This window comes from Trichosurus vulpecula, chromosome 9 (genome assembly GCF_011100635.1).
Source record: "Trichosurus vulpecula isolate mTriVul1 chromosome 9, mTriVul1.pri, whole genome shotgun sequence".
Taxonomy (NCBI): Eukaryota; Metazoa; Chordata; class Mammalia; order Diprotodontia; family Phalangeridae; genus Trichosurus; species Trichosurus vulpecula.
The window spans coordinates 149,153,303-149,176,545 of NC_050581.1; the positions used below are offsets into that span (position 1 = coordinate 149,153,303).

A 23,243-nucleotide genomic window follows, 5' to 3' on the forward strand; every position below is an offset into this window, starting at 1 on the left:
GACTTTATTTAGATCTGTGAAAAGTGTTTTATAATTGTGTTCATATAATTCCTGGGTTTGTTTTGGCAGGTAGATTCCCAAATATTTCATAATGTCTACAGTAACTTTAAATAGAATTTCTCTTTCTGTCTCTTGCTGTTGGGCTTCACTAGTAATATATAGAAATGCTGAGGATTTATGTGGGTTTATTTTATATCCTGCAACTTTGCTAAAGTTGTTTATTATTTCAAGTAGTTTTTTACTTGATTCTCTAGGATTCTCTAAGCATATCACGTATATCATCAGCAAAGAGTGATAGCTTTGTTTCTTCTTTGCCTATTCTAATTCCTTCAATTTCTTTTTTTCTCTTATTGCTAAAGCTAACATTTCTAGTACCATATTGAATAACAGGGGTGATAATGGACATCCTGCAAATAGGTTTAAGTGACTTGCCCAGGGTCACATAGCTAGTAAGTGTCTGAGGCCAGATTTTAACTCAGGAAGTTCAGTGCTCTGTACTAGCAAAACATTGAGATGCTTTACTATGGAGTCCATACCTTCTGTAGTCCGCATTGTGGGTGAGGAAGAGTCTATGTTCTCAGTGGCTCAGGGGGTACAGACTGGGAGACCAAATGAGTATGAGAGAAGCAGAATTCAGGAGAATAAGGAAAAGGAGGTGTTTGGTTGTGTGTGCGTGCGTGCGTGTGTGTGTGTGTGTGTGTGTGCATGTTTTTAAGATTATAGCTTTCAAAAAGTAAAGGCCTTGAGAGCCATGGTTCTGTGGTCCTTCAAAGACAGTTGGGAAACAGTGCTCTTGAGGCCAGATAGAACTGGGCAGTAGCAGGGGTTGGGAAGGAGATGGGGACTGCTCCATTTGCTCCAGGGTGGAGACTTTCTTAGAGAAAGAATAGAGGAAACCTCAGGCTGGACTGAATTGGGTTTTGGCTGTGTCTACTGGCCTCCATCATTCCTGGGATTGTTTCTTTACCCCATTACTCTCCTTTTTTCCTTGCAATTGTCCTTCTCTGTCTCTTCAGGGACATTAAAATTACAACATCACTGAACAAAGATAGGGGTAAAGTTGTTAGTATATCTTCTAGACAACAGTTCACAATTTTTTTATAAAGACACCTTTTTAACATAAAACATGTTGTAAGACCTCCACATAATAAATAGTACTTGTACTATGAGAAAATATGTTGTTAAATCAATTTTCAATCATGTCCAACTCACTGTTAACTCCATTTGGATTTTTCTTGGCAAAGATACTGGAATATTTGCCATTTCTTTCTCCAGCTTATTTTACAAATGAGAAAACTGAGGCAAACAGGGTTAAGTGACCTCCCCAGGGTCACAACCTAGTAAGTGTCTGAAGCCAGATTTGAACTCATGAAGATGAGAAAATACATGATGATAAAAATCTGCTGTTAGATCCAATCCATCCAGAATTTGTAAATTGCCTATTACATCAAAGATGCTACGCTATGGGTGATAGAGATATATAAATAAAACAAAAGAAAACAGTCCCTGCCCTCAAGAAACTGATATGCTAATACATAAACTGAGAAATATATGCTTGATAATTTGAGAAGGAAGTGAGTACTGTCAACCAGAGAAGTCAGCAAAGAATTCCCAAAGGACAGGGAGGAGAGCTGAAAGTAAATAAGGTATCTAAGAGGTGAAGGGGAGGAGATTATGCTTTGGGGAAGAGAGAATGCATGGGGGACAGCCCATACCAAGGCAAGGAGGCAGACTTGGAATGGCAAGTTTGGAGAACAGCAAACAGGACTATTTGACTGGGATGTGGAGGGCATGGAAGGGACTTGTGCTCAAAAATCCCAGAAGGATAAGCTGGAGCCAGGCTGAGAAGAAATGATGATACCAAGCAAAGGACCTTGCATGTTTTGCTGTGGTTCAGTTGCCTGCATCATGTCCAACCCTCTATGATCCCATTTGGGGCTTTCCAGGCAGATATACTTCCTTCTCCAAGAATTTCTCTGGTTCATTTCACAGATGAGGAAACTGAGGTAAACAGGGTTAAGTGACTTGCCCAGGATCACTCAGCTAGTAAGTGGCTAAGATTAACTCACAAAGATGAGCCTTCTTGACTCCAAGCCCAGTGCTCTATCCACCATGCCACCTAGCTGCCCCTTGCATTTTAGAGCAGAGGCAATAGGGAGCCATGGAGGGGGAGAGGGAGATGGCCAAATGTATCTCAGGAAGACTACTTAGTGAAGAAAGCAAACTCTATAAATAATATGGTGTTACTCTAAATTTAGTAATGCCTGAAATCATTTAAGCTTTTATTAATCACAGCACCATTTATGTACATTTGAAAATAGTAATATACACGAGTAGGATGTAATCAAACTTCATGTGTATATTATTTTACTATTTAATTTTAATTATACATATGTGCATATTATATTTAAAAGTCTAAAATTTGAAATTTTTAAATATAGTAACGCAATTTGGTTTGTAGAAAACATGATTCTTGTGTATGGATTTGCAAACTCATTGCAGTAATTTCCAAGGCCCCCAGGGGGCCACACTCTACAGGCTGAGAACCACTACTTTAGATCAAGGCTTGGTAAATAATACTAGTGGCCAAGGCATGTTTTCTCTTCTAGCTATTTTTTTAAAGTTTCATTCTTGTCTTTAATTTTCACTCCAATAATTTGTCCCTTAACCCACTACCCTCCATTCACTGACTCTAGAAAAAGCATTTAAGCAAAACCAATCAACACAATGACCATTTCTGACAGCACAAACCAGTTTTGCACATTTGTTGTTCCATGTCTGTACCTGAGAGGAGACAAGACTGTTTATTAGCTTCCTGGGATCACAACTGCTGATTCCAATTCATCAGTCTGAGTTCTGTTTAGAGTTGTTATTGTCTACGTTATTGTAGTCATTGGGAATGTTGTTCTCTTTTGCTTACTTTATTCTGCATCAGTTAGTGTAAGTCTTCCTGTGTTTCTCTGAATCCCTTATATTCATTGTGTAATAAGATTCTGTTACATTCATATACCATAACTTCTTTTGCAATTTCCCAATCAATGGGTACCCAATTTTACTTTCAGGGTTTTTTTATTGTTGGTGGTGATGGGTTTTGCTACCACAAAGAGCATTGCTATGAATATTTGATTATGTAGAGCCTTTCTTGCCATCACTGACTTTCTTGAGGCATACGCTCAGAATGGGATCATGGGGATCAAAAGGCTGAGCCATTTAGTAACTTCTCTTCTATGATTTCAAATTAAAACTGTTGGGCAAATTTACAATTCCATCAGCAATAGATTTGTGTGCCTGTCTTCCCACAATCCCTCCAACATTCATGATTTCTATTTCTTGCAATTTTTGCCAAATTGCTACATGAGATATGAAAACTCAGGGTTGTTTTAATTTGAATTTCTCTTATTATTAGATATTTGGCACATTTTTTTCATATGGTTGCTCTTGTTGCTTTTTCATCTTCTAAGAACTGTTTATATCCTTTTACCACTTATGCATTGTTTCTTTCTTTTTATACTATCCCTGTTCCTCCCTACCCCTTATCACTCTTTTCTCTATCCTCCCACTCCTTTTTCTTTTTTCCTTCTTTCTTCCCTCCTTTCTTTCCTTCCTCCTTCCTTCCTTTCTTTCATCCTTCCTGCCTTTCTTTCCTTCTTTATTCCTTCCTTTCTTTCTTCTTTCTTGCCTTTCTTTCCTTTTCTTCCTTCCTTCTTTCTTCCTTCCTTCCTTCCTTTCTTTCTTCCTCTTTCTTTCTCTCCCTCTTTCTTTCTCTCTCTTTCTTTCTTTCTCTCTCTCTTTCTTCCTTCCTTTCTCTCTCTCTTTCTTTCTCTCTCTCTCTCTTTCTCTCTCTCTCTCTTTCTTTCTCTCTTTCTTTCTTTCTCTCTTTCTCTCTCTTTCTTTTTCTTTCTCTCTGTTTTTCTCTCTCTCTTTCTTTCTCTCTCTTTCTTTCTCTCTCTCTTTCTCTCTTTCTCTCTCTCTCTCTTCCTTTCTCTCTTTCTTTCCTTCCTTCCTTCTCCCTGTGCACGCTTTGGGCTTGCCAATCACCCTTCAAGTGTGGTTGGACTAAGAGCATCTCTGGAATCATCATCTTTTTTCAAGGTCCACATCAAGTTACACCTTCTCCAGGAAGCCAGGAAACCTCCCCCAACTACTCCAAGCTCCACTTGTCTCTCTCCCTTATCAAAACTCTTGAGGCACAAAAGATGAAGATTTGGACAGACACTTAGTAAAGATAGGCTGGGAAACAATGGCTTCAACCCCACACTTTCATAATGATGGATGAGATGCTCATAACAGTTTTTGCAGGGGAAGTGTTTCTGGTAAATTAGTCCAAGAGAACTGAAAAGTAATCTGTTAAGAGCTCGAAGACCTGATGCCCTTTATAGACATCAACAATTCATGGGTCTTTTGGCCTCTCTGAGATCTTCCTCCTGACCCCTCATCCCCACTATTCAGTTGGACTTTTGGATCCACCCCAGAACAAGGCTAATTTTTCTGTGCCCTAGAGTGACTTGTGGAAGAAAGGTCCAGCTCAGGGACACCAGAGGGAGCCTTTGCCCTGCTTTGGGCTTAGCTCCCCTAGCCCCAGGAGAATGTCTCAGCCCAGTATCACCTATCCTGGAGGGGGATTCAAAACTTTCTTTAAGGCAGTGGGCTCCCCATTCCCCCTAAAGCATAAGGGGCCCACTTGGCTGAGTCATTTTCCATCATTCCCCAAATGAGTGTCTTTTGAGACCTATACCCCCTGCTTTCTTGCTGACCCCAGCTCTGCCTCCTTCCCACCCCCTTGGTACCACCTCTCCCAGCCCCACCCTGCTTTTCCTCTTGGCTCTGTGGATCTCAGCCCTGCCTTTCCTATCTTCCCTCCACCTCCAACACCACCCACAATGTCTGCTCACCCTGGACTCCACCCTACCTTTCGGGCTTCTTGCCCTCTCTATCCCCACCCAGCACTTCCCCAGCCCCACCCAATGACAGCCTCCAATCTCCACTGGACCTTCCTGCTCCCACCCACTCACTGCTCTCTCCACTTCAACCATTCACCCCACTTCCTCTCTCTCCACCCAGCCTTTGTGCACCCCCCTCATTCAACCTTCCTCTGTTGTTTTCTCTCTCTTATTCTGAGCAGTCTTCCACCAAACCAATCAATTTATGAAGCACCTACTATGTGCCAGACACTGTGCTAAGTGCTGAAGTTATAAAGAAAGGCAAAAACAGTCTCTGTCTTCAAGGATCTCACAGTCTAAATCTACAAACTTATGATCCAGTGGCCTGATCTGGACAAGAGAAAAGAGTAGAGATGAAAAGGAGATATTTCTCCTTCCCTGGAGTACATTAACGTATGGAAATGCTTCCTTCCCCTTATAGCCCTGCCTTTCTTTCCCTCATCCTCCTTAGTAGAGGCACACATAAAAGGAAGCAGAACAAAGACTGGCATTCAAGGCTCTTTGTAATCTATCCCCACCCTACCTTTCCAGCCTGATTTCCCCACTGATTCTCCAACACAAACCCTTCTTGGCAGCCAAGTTCAAGGTCTGGCTCAAGAACCACCTCCTACAAGAAGTCTTCCTTGTTCTCCCCAGTTGTTGAAGCCTACTCCATCCTGTCTGAGCCCTTGTGGCTATCATCTACCAGGTCACTCCTCTCCCCAGTGAATTCAGTCTCTGTGTCTTCTGTGCCTTGAAGCCCTGCTTCCCAGCCCCATCCTGTTTCATTCTCTCAGGATTCCCAGTTCTTCACCCTCTCCAATTCCTAGGATCTCTATCTCCAGTCTTCTTCAACCACAAAAGTGGATATACCTTAGTACCATCTTCTGCCCACCTCCACTCCCTTCAGACTCTACCTCAGCTCAGCTCATTTTGATCCAGGGCCTAGAACTTCTGGTTATAGCTCTGGCTAGATTTGATGACCTCAGTTCCCTTCCAGCTCTAAATCCTGTTCTATTCAAACATTTATTATATTCCTATTAAGTTCTAGGCAATTCATTAGATGCTGGGGATACAAAGACAGCAACAGTCCCTGCCCTCAAGGAGCTTACCTTCTCCTAGAAGGTCCTATGATCGTGTGGTTGCATCTTAGACCTTTCCATTTCATCAGCTCTCCAAGGCACAGTTTTCTATACACAGCAGGCCTCATCACATGTTTCTTATTGCTGCTGGGGCAAAACCATGATGTTATCAATGTCTCTTGTTGGCAACTTCCCTTTACCTCAGTGGAGATTAGCCAGTAGCCAACTGGGAACAAACCCCTAAAGATAGGAAAAGCCAATAGTTTGGGGGAAAGAGCACTGGATTTGGAGTCAGAGAACCTGGGTTCAAATCCTGGCTATGCCAATGCCTACTTAGGTGATTTTGAGCAAATCACTTCCTTTATTTGGAGCTCAGTTTCTCTTCCCCAAATTGAGAAGGGAGTTTGAACTACATCAGGGTAGTCAACTTCAATTGGTCATGGATCATTTTGGCAGTCTGGTGAAATCTATGTATCCCTTTCCAAAATAATATTTTTAAATGCATAAATTAAAATGCCTGGAATCGCAAAGGTAATGAATTATGTTGAAGTGCCATGGGGAGAGACTATTGCAGGGAGAAACCACATCTGGGCCCTTCCCTACTGAGAAATTTGCTCATCCATGGCCTTTCTGGTGGGCAGCCATGGAGGAGTGACAAAATTCACTGTTTTTACTCTTTCTCTTGTTTTCCACTTGTGTGATTTTTTTAATTTATTTTTTTCAATTAACAAGCATTTATTTTCTCTCCCTGCATCTTCCCTTCCCCCACCCTCCGTCTAAACCTGGGACCTCTTCTGACAAGTATTTGTAGTCTAGCAAAATAAATTTCCTCATTGGCCATGGCCAAAAATGCTTGTTTCCTTCTGGATCCTCTCTCTGAAGTCATGGTTGGTCATTAAATTGAGCAGAATTCCTAAGTCTTTCTAAAAGCTTGACCTGCAATGTATACCAAAGAGAAAGAACCAAATGGAGAGATTCTAGATTTTGGTGACTGGGGGACGGGGGGAATAAAGTCCTGGTTCTACCCTCAGATTGAGGCTGGATCTGGGATTTCATTAGTATAGGGAATTCCCAAGATGGGAAAATTCTACCAATGCATGTAGCACCTTCTTTGCAAGTTAGAGAGTTGCTTAGGGCAAAAGCGAAGTTAAGTGATTTGCCCAGGGTCACACAGCCAGCCCTGGAGCCCAGGTCTTGCTCTACAATGTCACAGGGCACTTAAAATACTCTGATGGCCAAGTTTGGCCCCTGCACTCTCTTTTGATAGGAGAGACCCTGAGCAATACAAATCCACATCCCACCAAGCAATGCTTTCTGTAGTCTGATACTGGGATGAAAGAGGGCCAGCTCAGGCCTCCCTGTCTCTACTGGGCTTTATTGTTATTATTATTGTTATTAATTATTATTTGGTACTGATGCTGACAGCTCTCCTGCTCCTTTCTCTTTCCCCCCTGTTTGTCAACAGATGTTTGCTGGGGGTAAGCTGATCTTTGGGGGCTTTATCTTCAACGGATACGGCTGCTGCAGCAAGAAGAATATACTAAAGCAGATTTTCCTGGCCCGCCAGCATTGCAAGATGGGTTACTTCCTGCCTGACGACTTCAAATTTAGGTAAATCAGGAAACACATGGGATGAGTTGGCCTGGGGGGATTGGGAAACTGCCCAGACAGAAAGACATTGGGGAGGAGAAGGAGGAGGAGTAAAGGAGGAGATCTGAAGGAAGGAGTGAGCCTGGCTGGGGGAGATGAATGGGGCAGCCGATAAGGTATGTGGCTTTGCAGGGCTGGGGACCTAGTCATTATCAGCTGCCTGGTTCAGGCAGGGGAAAAAACCAACAACAACAAAGGAAAAACACCAAATATCCCCCAGGAGGGGCCAGAGGAAACAGATCTAACTAATAAGCAGCTTAGTGCTCTAGGATCTGCATGGGACTTGGAGGTAGGAGATCTGGGTTCAAATCCTAGCTCTGCCAGGAATTTCAGTGATCCGAGCAAGTGGTTGAACCTCAGTGTTCTTATCTTTAAAATGGAGATATTGCTACTTGGGTTCACTAGGGTGTGGTGAGGAGGATTCAATGAGGCCGTGTATATGAAAGAGTAGTGGCCAAAGAACTGGCCTCAGAATCAGAAAGGCCTTGAGTTTAAATCCTGCCTTTGACTGGTACTAGCCCCTTTCAGGGCTGCTTATCCGCTTTTGGTCTCCACCTGCCACCCAATGCTCACCTGTGCAGCAGCCACAGCCCAGTAAGCCATCTCAGCACACAGGCTAAATCAGGTTGAGGGTAACTGACAGGTCTCAAACCAGTTGGTGAGTTAAGGGGGGTGTGAAGACTTTGCCCAGGAAAATGGGCAGATGAGGCAGGTGCTGTGGAGTACTTAGAGCCTGATCAAACATCATAGATGCCAAGGTCATCCATTACACCCCAAGTCATTGACAGTCATCTAGACTTTTGTCCTGCCACTGGATTTCAATGTCTCTGGAAGAGAATGAGGTTGACGACTTTGGGCAACTCTGCCCCATTTAAATCCAATTTAAATTGACCTTGGGGTCAAGACCTGAACCCATGATGTCATTGGTCCTCATTGAAAATGAAGGACAAACAACAACAGCTCTGTGACTCTAGGCAAGTTATTTAAGCACTCTCAGTGTCTCAGTCAAAAACCTTAAGACTATAAGCTGCTGTCATGAATTGATAGAGGGAGCTTCCTACATCAAAGAAATAGATCCTGTGCCCAAAAAAAAGTATATGGAAGAAGCATAAAACACAATATTAGCATAAGTTTCTATTAGAATGTAGGGGAGGTGTCGAGAGATAGTGGTTTATGTACTTTGAGAGGGCCCTGAGTAGACATTACAGGAAATAGGTTGGTTTACATAATACCCTGACAGGATAAATAAAGGAGTAGGATGGTCCATTGGATTCTCTTGAAGAAATCAGGACTTGAAATAGCCTGTGCTTTGTTTCCATTCATAACATAAAAAAGGATGGTTTGCATTTATGGAAGATTTCAGTTAAAGAAGTGATTTAGAACTGAAAAGGACTTTAGAGACTATCGTGTCTACTACACTTATTTTACAGAGGAAGAAACTGAGGCCTGAAGGTTTAGATGACTTGCCCCTAGGTCACATGGTAATGAGTAGCAGAGCCAAGATTTAAATAGAAATCCTCTGGCCCCAAATCCAGCATCCTTCCCAGAATTCCAATGGGAAAAATGAGGGCATGAGATGATTTGAGCATGAGTGTGGATTACTAGTCCCAGCACCAAACTTTCCCTTGCATTCCCAGCTACCCAGAGACTATTACTATAAATCTTACCCATCCTACCATCCTTACTCATCCTGTCCCTATATATCCCTGAACTGAAATTTGAGCAACATAGAAAATGTCACTAAAAGTCTCCAAGTAGAAGAGGGAGTGTAGAGAGAGAAGAGGCTTAGAGAGGACCCAGGACAGAGTGTTGGGGGCACCTACACTTAGCGAACATTCAGCAAAGGAAACTGGAAAGAGATGGTCAAGAATGGCCAGAGGACCAAGAGTAAGGAAGAGCAGGGGGTGAGGTCCACAATGCCAACCCCTGCAGAGAGGTCAAGTAAAGGACTAAGAAAGATCCACTGGCTTTAACATTAAGTGATTATTAGCAACATTGGGTAAACAATCTCGATTCTGTGATGGGGTTAAAAACTAGACTATGAGGAGATGGGAGGTGAGAAGGTGATGAGAAAAATGGATGTGAAAGCTGCAGACAATGCTTTCTTTGAATTTAGCCATGAAAGGGGGAAATTATTGGATGATAGCTTGAGCAGCTAGCAGGAGCAAGTGAAGATTTTTTTTAAATATGGGGGCCTGGGCACATTTGTAGATGGAAAGGAAGGAGCCAGCGAATAAGGGGAGCTGGAAGATGACAGGAGAGCGAATGACAAAGGGGAAAGTTACTGGAGGAGAAGCTGGAAGGAAATGGGATCAAGAAAAATAGTTCAGGAGTTGATCTAGGCAAGGAGAAGGAACTGGAGCAAAGGAGAGAGAGTAGATAATAATGAGGGCAGTTTTCAGTGTGGTGCAGGGGAAGAGGAGAAGCTCATAAAGGATAGTCTCTATCTTCTTTGTTTTTCTTTTTTTTCCACTTGATGGTATTTTATTTTTTCTAATTACATGTAAAGATAGTTTTCAATAATCACTTTTATAAGATTTTGAGCTCCAAATTTTTCCTCCTCCCTCCCTCCCCTCTCCCCTCCCCAAGATGGTAAGCAATTTGATATAGGCCATACACGTACAATAATATTAAACATATTTCCACATTAGTCATTTTGTGAAGGAAGAATCGGAACAAAAGGGAAAAACCATGAGAAAGAAAAAACAAAAAAAAAAGTGAAAATAGTATGTTTTGGTCTACATTCAGACTCCATAGTTCTTTCTCTGGGTATGAATAGCATTTTCTATCATGAGTCTTTTGGAATTATCTTGGATCGTTGTATCTCTGAGAAGAGCCAAGTCTGTGAAAGTTGGTCATCCCACAATTTTGTGGTTCCTGTGTACAATATTATCCTGATGCTGCTCATTTCATTCAGCATCAATTCACGTAAGTCTTTCCTGATTTTTCTGAAATCTGCCTGCTCATCATTTCTTATGGCCCAATAGTATTCCATTAATTAATATTAATATAACATTAATATACAGCAGTTTGTTCAGCCATTCCACAACTGATGGGCATTCCCTTAATTTCCAATTCTTTGCCACCACAAAATGAGTTGCTATAAATATTTTTGTAGATGTAGGTCCTTTTACAGACTTAGTAGTGGTATTGCTGGATCAAAGGAGATCCACAGTTTTATAGCCTTTTGGGCAGAGTTCCAAATTGCTCTCCAGAATGGTTGGACCAGTTCACAGTTCCACCAGCAATAATGCAGAGTTCTAATTTTTCCACATCCCTCTAGCATTTGTCATTTTCCTTTTTTGTCATATTAGCCAATCTGATAGATGTAAGTTGGTGTATCAGAGTTGTTTTAATATGCATTTTTCTAATCAGTTGTGATTTAGAGCATTTTTATGTGACTATTGGTAGCTTTGATTTCTTCTTCTGAAAATGCTTGTTCATATCCTTTCACCATTTATCAACTGGGAAATGGCTCTTATTTTTTTAAACTTGGTTCAGTTCTCTATAAATTTGATATATGATAGCCCTAATTTTCAATGATTGTAAGGTATAGCATTTGCAACTTAATAACTGAAGGGAAGTTTCATTCTTATGGTAGAATTTCAGGTAGTAGGATAGGTGGGTGGAAGATAGTATGGTCTTCTTGGTATGTCTAATGTCACACCATGTAGGCACTATCAATTCAAAAGACCAGCCCTGAAGGGAAGGAGGAAACTGGCAGAAATGTAAGGCAGGCATAATAAGTTAGTGCCAGCAACTGGCAATACTGCTCAGAAGCAGGTAATTAAGTTAGTTTTGAGAAATTTTGCACTGTAATAGAAAAACTTTCCATACACCACTAATAAGAACCAGGATTTGTTTGTCATGGAAACGAGAACTGAATTTGTACCTGGAGGGTTCTGGTTCCACCTCTGTCTGGTGAGAAGCCAGAATGAGAATGAAAGCTCGGCTACATCTCCTCCTGGGAAGCCCAAGAAATTGAATTCAATTCTGTTCAACAAGTATTTATTGGGAAACAGTGTGGATCTTAAATCAGAGGACCTGGGGTTGAATGCAACCACCTATGTGACCCTGGACAAGTCATTAAATTTTTGTTTTCTCATCTGTAAAATGGGGGGAGGGGTTGCCCTAGATGGCCTCTAAGATTTCTTCTACCTCAAAATCTAAGCTTCTGTGGTGCTAAGGAAGGTGCAGGGCATGATCCCAGATTCTAGGGATTCAAAGATGAACATGAAACAGTCCCTGCCTTCAAGGAATTTACACTCTACTGGGGAGATTTGTGTGCATAGAGAAGTACCTAGTATATACAGGTTAAATATAAAGTGATTTAGGAGAAAAGAGGAGCAGGAAATTCTTCATGTAGAGGGCAGTATCTGGGCTGAACCTGGATGGGGGCTACATATTGCAAGAAACAGAGCTGAGGAGCAAGTGCATTCCAGGAACAGGGACGTTCACCAGTAGAGGGTGCCTGAATGAACCTATCCATCGCCTCTATGGCAGAGGTTACAGCCATGTATGACAAAGGCCCAGTCAGCATTCTGCTAAACCACAAGTTTTTAATTGAGGGTTCAAGCTCTAGTGTTTGATAATTGGATTTCAGAATAATTGGCTTCCTTTGTAACCCTATGCATTTTGCGCATTTAAAAACATTATTTTGAGAAAGGGCTCAAAGGGGTCCATGACACATAAATCATTGCAGAAGCCTGCCTTTGGAGCTGCTTGGCTCCAGCACCAGCTAATGCTTTCCCCAGGCATGCTCATTCTTATTATTCCCAAGAACTTCCCAGGGAGACAAAGGAAAGACTTCTTAGTATAGAGGAAATAATTCTGGGTGGAAAGTAGAGAGGCTTAGGCTCCAATCATGGCTTCATCATTTTCTAGCCATGAAACTTTAAATTTACCTTTTTTGAATCAAAATTTCCTTATGTTAAAGAAAAAAGGTGGGGGGAGAGGGAAGTTGGAGGAACTAATTTTTTTTAATGTCATTTTGAGAATGTGATGACTCAACTAACTTTGGTATAGAGGGAGGGGCTCTGGACCTTCTTGGACAGAACTCTGGGTTTGCGTCCTGACTTTACTTGTTCCAGACTTTGGACAAGTGGTCATCTCACTGAACACTATTTTCCCCATCTGCAGAATATGGGTTGCTTTTTTGTTGTTGTTCAGTTGTTTCAGTTATATTCAACTCTTCATGACCCCAGTTGGGGTTTTCTTGGCAAAGATACTAGAGAGGCTTGCCATTTTCTTCTCCAGCTCATTTTAACAGATGAGGAAACTGAGGCAAACAGGGTTAAGTGACTTGCCTAGAGTCACACATCTGAGGTCAGATAGGAAGGTGAGTCTTCTGGACTTCAGACCCAGAACTCTATCCACCACACCACCTAGCTGCCCCAGCAATTGTTATGTGGATCTAATAAGACAATGGATATAAAAGCACTTTGAATAAGTGATTTCTTAGGACACCTTCAGTTTAAAAATCTAGGGCTGGGGTTGCCCATTTTTTTTCCAATCCCCATCCCTCCTTGGCTTTCAGTAAACCTTCATATACCCTTTATTCAACATAAAATAAATTCTAGCGTTTACTATGCATATGCACATAGGAAATAAAACGAAGAGATTAACTCATTTTCCTTAAAGAAAAATCACTTCTCTGAGAAGAGTTTCTTCTACCCAGTGAGAGTCCATACATAGACCCTAGATTGGGAAGTTGTGGTCTAAAGGGAAGACCTAGAAGAGCTTAGGCAGCAAGGCAGCCGTGGATAGAGTGCTCGCCTTGGAATCAAGATGGCCTGAGTTCCAGCACTTCCTAGCTGTGTGACTCTGGGCAAGTCACTTGATCTGTCTCAGTCTCCTCTGTTTCCTCATCTGTAAAAATGGGGATAGTAATAGCATGGCTGCCTCTCAGAGTTGTTGTGAGGATTAAGCGCAAGCAAACTGTAAAGTGCTTTATAAATGTTAGCTCTTGTTAGATGCATGGGGACCTGGCATTGTAACTGAAATGGGTATCCTGGAATGGAAAAAGAGAGCCAGCTTTCCCTCGAGGGTCTTTCCAATGCCCACTTGGTTCAGTCCACTCCATGGGTATGGTTTAACTATGCCCACTCGATCCTGGATCACTTTAATTCCTCAAACAACAAGTGTGTGGTCATTCAACATTTAAGGAATTGCAATGTTGTGCCCAGCTCTGAGGCTACAAAAAAGAACCAGGCATGGCCCTTGCCTTCAAGGAGATCACAGTTCAAGAGAGACACAGACAGCCAAATGCCTTCATGCCTAATTGTGGTGTGAGAGTGACACAGGGCTCCTGAAGACCCTGTTCCCAAAGTCTAGAGGAGTTCTGATCTGTGTATGAGCGAATAACAATACAATCACATGGACTTGAAACATCTAAGGAGATGTAAGGTGGTAAAATGGAAGAAAAACTGGATTTGGAGTCAAGGGACCTGAGGTCAAAGTATGGCTCTGCCACTTACTAGCTAAGGTCCCTCCCAGCACTATTCCATGAGATCCAGAGGACAATGCATCCTGGGATTTTTTTCCCTAAAGGCTATTTTATAGTTTCCGTACCAAAGTACTAGCAGTATTGGTTTGGTGGGTCAAAATTGAGGAAGGGGAAAGGGAAAGGGATGTGCTGTGGAGATGTTCAGCATTCCTGCCCCATCTTTGCCCCACCTACTAAATCCCAGCAAACCATAAAAATTGGGCTGTTTCTGCTGTCACCTTTAGGTGGTGATGGACCACAGCTGGCCTCGAGCTTCAGGCCACTTCCTGAATTTCTGCTGGTCTGCATAATCAGCTGATAGAAATTATCTGGGGAACCAGCAGCCCTCCCCCACCTTCCTCCACCATTAATGCCCTGTCATCTGTCACTGTCCAGGCCCATTGCCATGACTGATCGAGTGTAGTGTCATGGTTCAGATTGGGAACTTGGCTAATGGTAAAAATGTTTTGGAATGAAAGCCAGTGTAGGAGGGCAGGAAAAAACAGAAGGACTTCCAGGAAGCTGTCCAGAGGAGCACTATCCAAGCTGCAGTGGGACCAGAGGGACCACCCAGCTCAGCTTTGTAGAGTTGTAGATTTAGGGCTGGATGGTGCCTCTTGAACGGAGAAGTGAAGCAGTTTGTCTGAGGTCACTCAGCTAGTGAGTCATGGAGTCAGAACTCAAACCCAGGGCCCCTGGCTCCAAATCCAACACCCTTTCTATCATGCTGAGCTCATTTCACAGAGGAGGAAATAAGGGCCCAGAGAGGTCACCAGCTCGCATGAGGTCACAGAGGACTGTGTGCATGGCTTTCCTGAAGTCCTGAGAGCCGGGAGGAAGAGTGTTGAAATATCTCTTCCTCCCCAAATGCCTCCTGCCAGCCTGCCTCAGTGTCTGAAATGTCCACCTTTAGACTCACCCCTTTTGGATTTAAGCCACCGAAGGCTTCTACTAAAAGTCCTGGAATGGATGACTTATACCATGAATCAGAACCCAAGGCTGGAGGGGTAACCATGAGGTCCTCATACATCTGGGACTGCCAGCCTCAGGCAGTAAGCCTGGGGGCAGGGGTTTGGGGGTGCAGTGGGCTCAGAATCAGGAATACCTAAGTTTGGATCCAGCCTCAGAAAAATCACTAGATTGCTGCCTCAGTTTCCTCAATTGCGAAATGGGTGTGATAACAGCACCTCCCATGGGGTTGTTGTGAGGATCAAACACGATAAGATTTGTAAAGTACTTAGCACAATGCCCTACGCACAGTCAGTGCTTAATAAATGCTTATTCCCATCCCCTACTCCCTGAGACAAAGAAGCCAGGCACTAGAATCATGGCCAACACATACCTAGCAACCTTCCCCTGCAGCATCCATCTCATGTAACCCGCAGCATGCTTCATATGCCTTACCAGTAAAACTTGACAAGCCCCCACGTACAACAGGACAACCTCCCTGAGGGCAGCATCCAGCCCAGGGCCAGGCAGAGCAGTCTGGCACTTAATAAATGCTGGTTGATTGGTCAGTAGGAATTTGGGCTTGATCAGAGCATGTGGGATTGAATCCTGGCTCTGACAATTGCTGCCTATGTGACCTGGGGCTGCCTCTCTGTGCTTCAGTTACCTCTTCTCTAAAATGAAAAGGGCTAACCTCGATGGGCCTTTAGGACCTCGTTTCACTCTAAATCTTATGATCCTCTGGGTCTAACCTATTGTTATTTTTAGTGGGAGGAGGAACATTGTTTTAGGGGCAGTTTCTAAGTTATTCCCACCTTGATTATTGAGTGATCCTCATTTCCTCTTTGACACCTGGTCCTCTGCTCCCCACTCCAGCTGAATGTGCCAGGCTGGCCAATACTGATGATTATGTACATGGACCTGCCTTAGGGTAACTGCATCTCTCCAGGGTAGACTTCAAGTTCAAGTCTGCAGTCCTTTCCTGGCCTCCCAGACGCAGAAATGCCATAACATTGTCCATAATAGGCCGTGTTTAGACAGCAGCTTCAGCTACAAGAAGCGCTTTCTTTATAACACCTGAATGAGCTAGGGAATGTCCCCATCATTGTCCCCATTTTAAAGGTGGGCAAACTGGAGCTCAGAGGGGTAAAGCTATTTGCCCAAACTCACACAACTAGTAAGTGACAAAACCAGGATTTGAACCTAAATCAAATTCCAGGTCCAATGCTCCCCACACTTCTTCTACTCCACAATGCCCAGAGCACTGGTCCTTCAAGTGGATGGGCCAGTTATGCCTACTTCTCCTCAGTCCAAAGAGTCTGGAACCTTGGGATTCTATTCTTTTAGACTGAATGGTCCACCAAGGCTCAGAGCCACAGCCAAATGCCTCCCTTCCTGTGAATCCTCCTCCCTTTTCCCTTCCTTAGGCTGCAAGGATATTCCCACAGTTGAATTCTGACTCCTGATACAGAGGAGACCAAAGCTGAGCCTTGACTTCTACCACCGTCCTCAGCTCCACTGTTAATTGACCTCTTCCCAGACTAGTAATGATAATACTAAGGCCTCTGTATTCTACTTTATACTCTTCACAGGGCATGGAGTTAGAAGGGATCTTCCAGATTACCTAACCTCCCCTCCCTCTACCCCCATTTTGCAGAGGAGGAAACTAAGTCTCAGAATGGAGGAGGAAGAGGTACAAGAAGTGAAGATTTTGAGCTGGAAGGGGACCTAGAAGTTATCTTTCCATAGGTTCATAGATCCAGAGCAGAAAGGGCATTTGGAGACCATCTAGTCCAGTCCTTTCTTTTTACAGCTAATTTGGCCCAAGGTAACAGAAATAAGAAATATACAAGGCAGGATTGGAACCCAGGACATCCGACTCCAGCACCAGCCATCTTCCTACTACATCACTCCATATCAGGTGGCACAGACTTATTTGTGTTTGTGCACTCAGGATTCAGTTTTGAGAGCATCCCACCCCTCTCAAGCCATCTTTCTCCATCAGATAAGATCCTCTCTCTCCCTTCTTTAGACTCTTTGAAGTTCCTCTCTCAAAGTCTAGGAGATGCATATTCTCTTTCCATACTTCTCCTTTTCATCTCTCAAAGTCTTCACAGAGTACAGTCACCTCCTCCCAAGGTTTCAGCCCTTCCTTTCTCAGCAGATTTCTCCTTCATCGGTCAGAATAAGGTCCAGAATAGTGGCTTTTGTTTCTTGCTGCCCTTTCCAAAGGCTGAAATATCAATGAGGCAAGTCAAGAATTTTTCAACAGCTTTGCTTTTCACAGACTGACTGTGGAAGTTGAGTTGGTGCTGGTGGAAGCCCCTGTACTTGGTCTCTGTGCCAACTTTTTTTTTTAATCTGCTTCTGGAACTCATCATCTATGTCTTCCTTCTGACCAGGCATCCAAATTGTACATTTAGTGCTTCCAAAGACAAAAAAATGAAAAAATGCTTGCCTTCCAAGAATTCACCTTCTTGGGAGGTGAAGGGGAACAAAATACACATAGAAAACTAGATTAAAAATATAAACAAGGTAGATACAAAATAATCTTAAGGGGGAGGAGCTGTTAAAAACTAAGGAATCAGGAAAGATCTCCAGCACCTAGCACAGTGTCTGGCACATAGTAGATGTTTAATAAATGTTTATTGACTGACTGACCAACTGTAAAAGGTCTAGTCAACAAGCGTTTATTAAGCACTTAGTATATGCCAGGCACAGAGCTTAGTGCTGGGGATACAAAACCAGTCCCTGCTTTGAAGGAGCTCACATTGTAATGGGAGAGGCCTGAGCTGAGCCAGGCACAGAACAGCAGGAAGCCTGCTTTGCTGGAATGTGAAGTGCCTGAAGCAGTGAGCCTGTGAAGGTAAGATGTAGCCAGATGGGAAAGGTCTTTTTTTTAATAATATTTTAATATTTTTTCAATTATATGTAAAGACAATTTTTAGCATTCATTTTTTATAAAATGTTGAGTTCTAAATTTTCTCCCTCCATCCTTTTCTTCCCCCCTCTCTAAGATGGTAAGCAATTTGATATAGGTTATATATGTGCAATTGTATAAAATGTATTTTATATTAGTCATGTTGTGAAAGAAGAAACAGTTTGCAAAAGGAAAAAAAAACACACAAAAAAGTGAAAGTAGTAGGCTTCATTAGACCTGCATTCATACTTCATCACTTCTTTCTCTGGATGTGGATAGCATTTTCCATCATGAGTCTTTTCGAATTTTCTTGGATGGTTGTATTGCTGAGAAGAGCCAAGTCAATCATAGTTGATCGTTGGAAAGGTCTTCAAAAGCCAAAAAGAGGAGTTTGACCCCTTCTCACCTCTCACCTGGAATATTGCACTAGCATGTTAATGGGTCTCCATGGTCACTCTAATACTTCTTCCATTCCAGGGTCGAAGTAGTTTTCCTAAAGCACAGGTCAGGTCATGTCATTCCCCCCCACACTCAGTGAGCTCCAGTGATTTCCCTGTTACCTCCAGGAGGAAATGTAAGCTCCTGTGGCATTTAAAAACATTCATAACATGGATTCTTCATACCTTTGCATTCTTCCTACAATTTGCTCCCCTCCGCAACTCTCCAATCTGTCAAGGTTAGCCTACTTGCATTTCCTCCAATAACACTCCATGTCCTGTCTCCATGCCTAGATTTTTCTCATTCTTCACATCCACCTCTTAGTTTCCCTGGCCTCCTTCAAGAATCAGCTTAAACCCCACCTCCAGCAGGATGCCTTTCCCAGATTCCTCAGCTGGCAGTGCCTTCCTTTCTGGGATCACCCTCCATCTATTCTGCATGTGCCTAGTTATTTAGACTTCACATGCCCCATTAGAATGTGAGTTCCTCTATGCCCAAAGGGCTATAAAACTGTGTATACCCTTTGATCTAGCATTACCACGACTAGGTCTAGATCCCAAAGAGATCATAAAAATGGGGAAAGGACCCACATGTATAAAAATATTAATTGCAGCTCTTTCTGTGGTGGCCAAGAATTGGAAATTGAGGGGATGCCCATCAATTGGAGAATGGCTGAACAAGTTGTAGTATATGAATGTAATGGAATACTATTGTTCCATAAGAAATGGTGAGCAGGCAGACTTCAGAAAAACCTGGAAAGAATTACATGAACTAATGCTGAGTGAAGTGAACAGAACCAGGAGAAAAAACGTACATGAGTAACAGCAATGTTGTGTGATGACCAACTTTGATAGACTTGACTCTTCTCAGCAAAGGTCTAAGACAATTCCAAGACTCATGATGGAAAATGCTATCCACATGCAGATAAAGAACTATGGAGTCTGAATGCAGATCAAAGCATACTATTTTCTCTCCCTTTTTTGTTTCTTCTTTCTCATTTCTCTTTCCCTTTGGTTCTAATTATTCTTTACAATATGACTAATGTGAAAATAAGTTTAATATAATTGTACATGTATAGCCAATGTCAGATTGCATGCCATCTTGGGGAGAGGAGAGCAGAGGAAGGGGGAGAAAATTTAGAACTCAAAATCTTATAGAAGTGAATGTTGAAAATTAAAAACAAATAAATTAATTAATTTTTTTTTCTCCTTTATTTATTTTTAGTTTACCACACACGGTTCTACATAGTTTTGAGTTCCAGTTTTTCTCCCCTCCCTCCCCCCTCCCTCCCCAAGACGGCATGAAGTCTCATATAACTGTCATGTATAACTTCGCATTGAATTAATTTATGCTCTAGTCAAGTCGTGGAGAAGAATTTTGACCAATGGAATGAATCATGAGAAAGAAGAAACAGAACCAAAAAAAAACAAACAAACAAAAAAAAAAAACCCCAAAACCAAAAACAAAAGAGAAGCAGAAAAGGCGAGCATGTAGTGTGCCTCAGTCTGTATTCAAACTTCGCAGTTCTTTCTCTGAATGAAGATAGCATTCTCCATCGTGAGTCCCCTGGAGTTGTCCTTGCCCCTTTAGGTTGCTGAGAGAAGCGCAGTATGTCAGGGTTGGTCCTCACGGAATCCACATATCTGTGGCTGTGCACAACGTTCTCCTGGCTCTGCTCCGCTCACTCAGCATTATGTCGTGTAGGTTTTTCCAGGTTGTTATGAAGTCTGCATCATCCCCATTTCTTATGGCACAATAGTATTCCATCACCTTCATATACCACAGCTTGTTCAGCCATTCCCCAATTGATGGGCATCCCTTTGCTTTCCAATTCTTGGCTACCACAAAGAGAGCTGCTATAAATATTCTTGTACATATGGGTCCTTTTCCCGCTTGCGTGATTTCTTTGGGATACAACCCTAGAAGTGGTATTCCTGGGTCAAAGGGTATGAACATTTCTATAGCCCTTTGGGCATAGTTCCACACCGCCCTCCAAAATGGCTGGATCAGCTCGCAACTCCACCAGCAATGCAACAATGTTCCAATTTCCCCACATCCTTTCCAGCATTTATCATTCTCCTGATTTGTTATTTTAGCCAATCTGACAGGAGAGATGTGGTATCTAAGAGTTGTTTTGATTTGCATTTCTCTAATCAGCAGCGATCCAGAGCATTTTTCCATATGCCTGTAGATAGCTTTAATTTCTTCCTCTGAAAACTGCCTGTTCATATCCTTTGACCATTTCTCAATTGGGGAATGGCTTGTATTCCTATATATTTGGCTTAGCTCCCTGTATATTTTAGAAATGAGGCCTTTATCAGAGATACTAGTTGCAAAGATTTTCTCCCAATTTTCTGCTTCCCTCCTAATTCTTGTTGCATTGGCTTTTTTTGTACAAAAACATTTCAATTTGACATAATCAAAATTATCCATTTTGCATTTTGTAATGCTCTCTATCTCTTGTTGGGTCATGAATTCTTTACTTTTCCACAAATCTGATAAGTAAACTATTCCTTGCTTTCCCAAATTACTTAGAGTATCAACTTTTACTCCTAAATCATGAACCCATTTTGACTTTATTTTGGTATATGGTGTAAGATATTGGTCTATGCCCAGTTTTTGCCCTACCATTTTCCAATTTTCCCAACAGTTTTTCTGAAATAGTGAATTGTTAGCCCAGAAACTGGCTTCTTTGGGTTTATCAAAGAGTAGATTGCTAAACTTGTTGATTTCACCTACTTGTGTACCTATCCTATTCCACTGATCCACACCCCAGTTTCTTAACCAGTACCAGGCAGTTTTGATGACTGCTGCTGTGTAGTACAGTTTAATATCTGGTGTGGCTAAACCACCATCCCTAGCATGTCTTTTCATTAATATCCTAGATACTCTAGACCTCTTGTTTTTCCAAATGAATTTTGTTATTATTTTGTCCAGCTCAGTAAAAAAAAATTTTGGTAGTTCGATTGGTATGGCACTGAATAGATAGATTAATTTAGGTAGAATTGTCATTTTTATTATATTAGCTCGGCCTAACCATGAGCAACTGATATTTCTCCATTTATTTAGATCTGATTTTATTCGCGTGAAAAGTGTTTCATAGTTATGTTCATATAGGCCCTGGGTTTGTCTTGGCAAATAGACTCCCAAATATTTTATAGTGCCTTCAGTAACTTTGAATGGAATTTCTCTTTCTATCTCTTGCTGTTGGGCTTTGTCAGTAATGTATAGGAATGCTGAGGATTTATGTGGGATTATTTTATATCCTGCAACTTTGCTAAAGTTGTTTATTATTTCAAGTAGTTTTTTACTTGATTCTCTAGGATTCTCTAGATAAATCATCATATCATCTGCAAAAAGTGATAATTTAGTTTCTTCTTTTCCTATTCTAATTCCTTCAATTTCTTTTTCTTCTCTTATTGCTACAGCTAATGTTTCTAGAACCAAATTGAATAATAGGGGTGATAATGGACATCCTTGTTTCACCCCTGATCTTATTGGGAATGCATCTAGTTTATCCCCATTACAAATAATGCTTGTTGATGGTTTTAGGTAGATGCTATTTATAATTTTGAGGAAGGTTCCCCTTATTCCTATGCTTTCTAGTGTTTTTAATAGGAATGGGTGTTGTACTTTGTCAAAGGCTTTTTCTGCGTCTATTGAGATGATCATATGGTTTTTGCTAGTTTTGTTGTTGATATGGTCAATTATGCTAATAGTTTTCCTAATATTGAACCAGCCTTGCATTCCTGGAATAAATCCTACCTGGTCATGGTGTATTATTCTCGTAATGAGTTGCTGCAATCTTTTTGCTAATATTTTATTTAAAATTTTTGCATCAATATTCATTAGAGAAACTGGTCTATAATTTTCTTTCTCTGTTTTAACTCTACCTGGTTTAGGTATTAGTACCATATTTGTGTCATAAAAAGAATTTGGTAGGACTCCTTCTTCCCCTATTTTCCCAAATAGTCTGCAAAGTATTGGAATTAGTTGTTCTTTAAATGTTTCATAGAATTCACATGTAAAACCATCTGGCCCTGGAGATTTTTTCCTAGGGAGTTCGTTGATGGCCTGCTCAATTTCTTTTTCTGATATGGGGTCATTAAGAAATTTCACTTCCTTCTCTGTTAGTCTGGGCAGTTTATGTTTTTGTAGATATTCATCCATATCTCTAAGGTTGTCAAATTTATGGGCATACAGTTGGGCGAAATAATTCCTAATTATTGTTTTGATTTCCTCTTCATTAGAGGTGACCTCACCCTTTTCATTTTTTATACTGGTAATTTGATTTTCTTCTTTCTTTTTTTTAATCAAATTGGCCAAAGGTTTGTCAATTTTATTGGTTTTTTCATAAAACCAGCTCTTTGTTTTATTTATTAATTCAATAGTTTTCTTGGTTTCAATTTTATTAATCTCTCCTTTGATTTTCAGTATTTCTAATTTGGTATTTAATTGGGGGTTTTCAATTTGCTCTTTTTCTAGCTTTTTCAGCTGTATGCCCAGATCATTGATCTCCTCTTTCCCTATTTTATTCATGTAGGCATTTAGAGATATAAAACTTCCCCTAAGAACTGCTTTTGCTGCATCCCATAAGTTTTGGTATGTTGTTTCATTATTGTCATTCTCTTGAATGAAATTATTGATTGTTTCTCTGATTTGATCTTTGGCCCACTCACTCTTTAGAATTAAATTATTTAGTTTCCAATTAGTTTTTAGCTTATTTTTCCATGGTGCTTTATTAAAAATGATTCTTATTGCATCATGATCTGATTTTTAAAAAGGAATGTGAATTCCTTGAA

General features: G+C 41.5%; 1 protein-coding gene across 1 annotated transcript in view; it reads left to right on the forward strand.

The window, feature by feature from the left end:
- C9H3orf20 (chromosome 9 C3orf20 homolog) overlaps window positions 1-7,616 on the forward strand; it is a 64,565-nt gene extending 56,949 nt beyond the window's left edge. Inside the window, exon 13 of the mRNA XM_036739655.1 lies at window positions 7,467-7,616. Coding sequence (XP_036595550.1) covers window positions 7,467-7,616 — 150 coding nt within the window. The remainder of the gene's footprint in view (window positions 1-7,466) is intronic.
- Window positions 7,617-23,243: the final 15,627 nt, after the last annotated feature.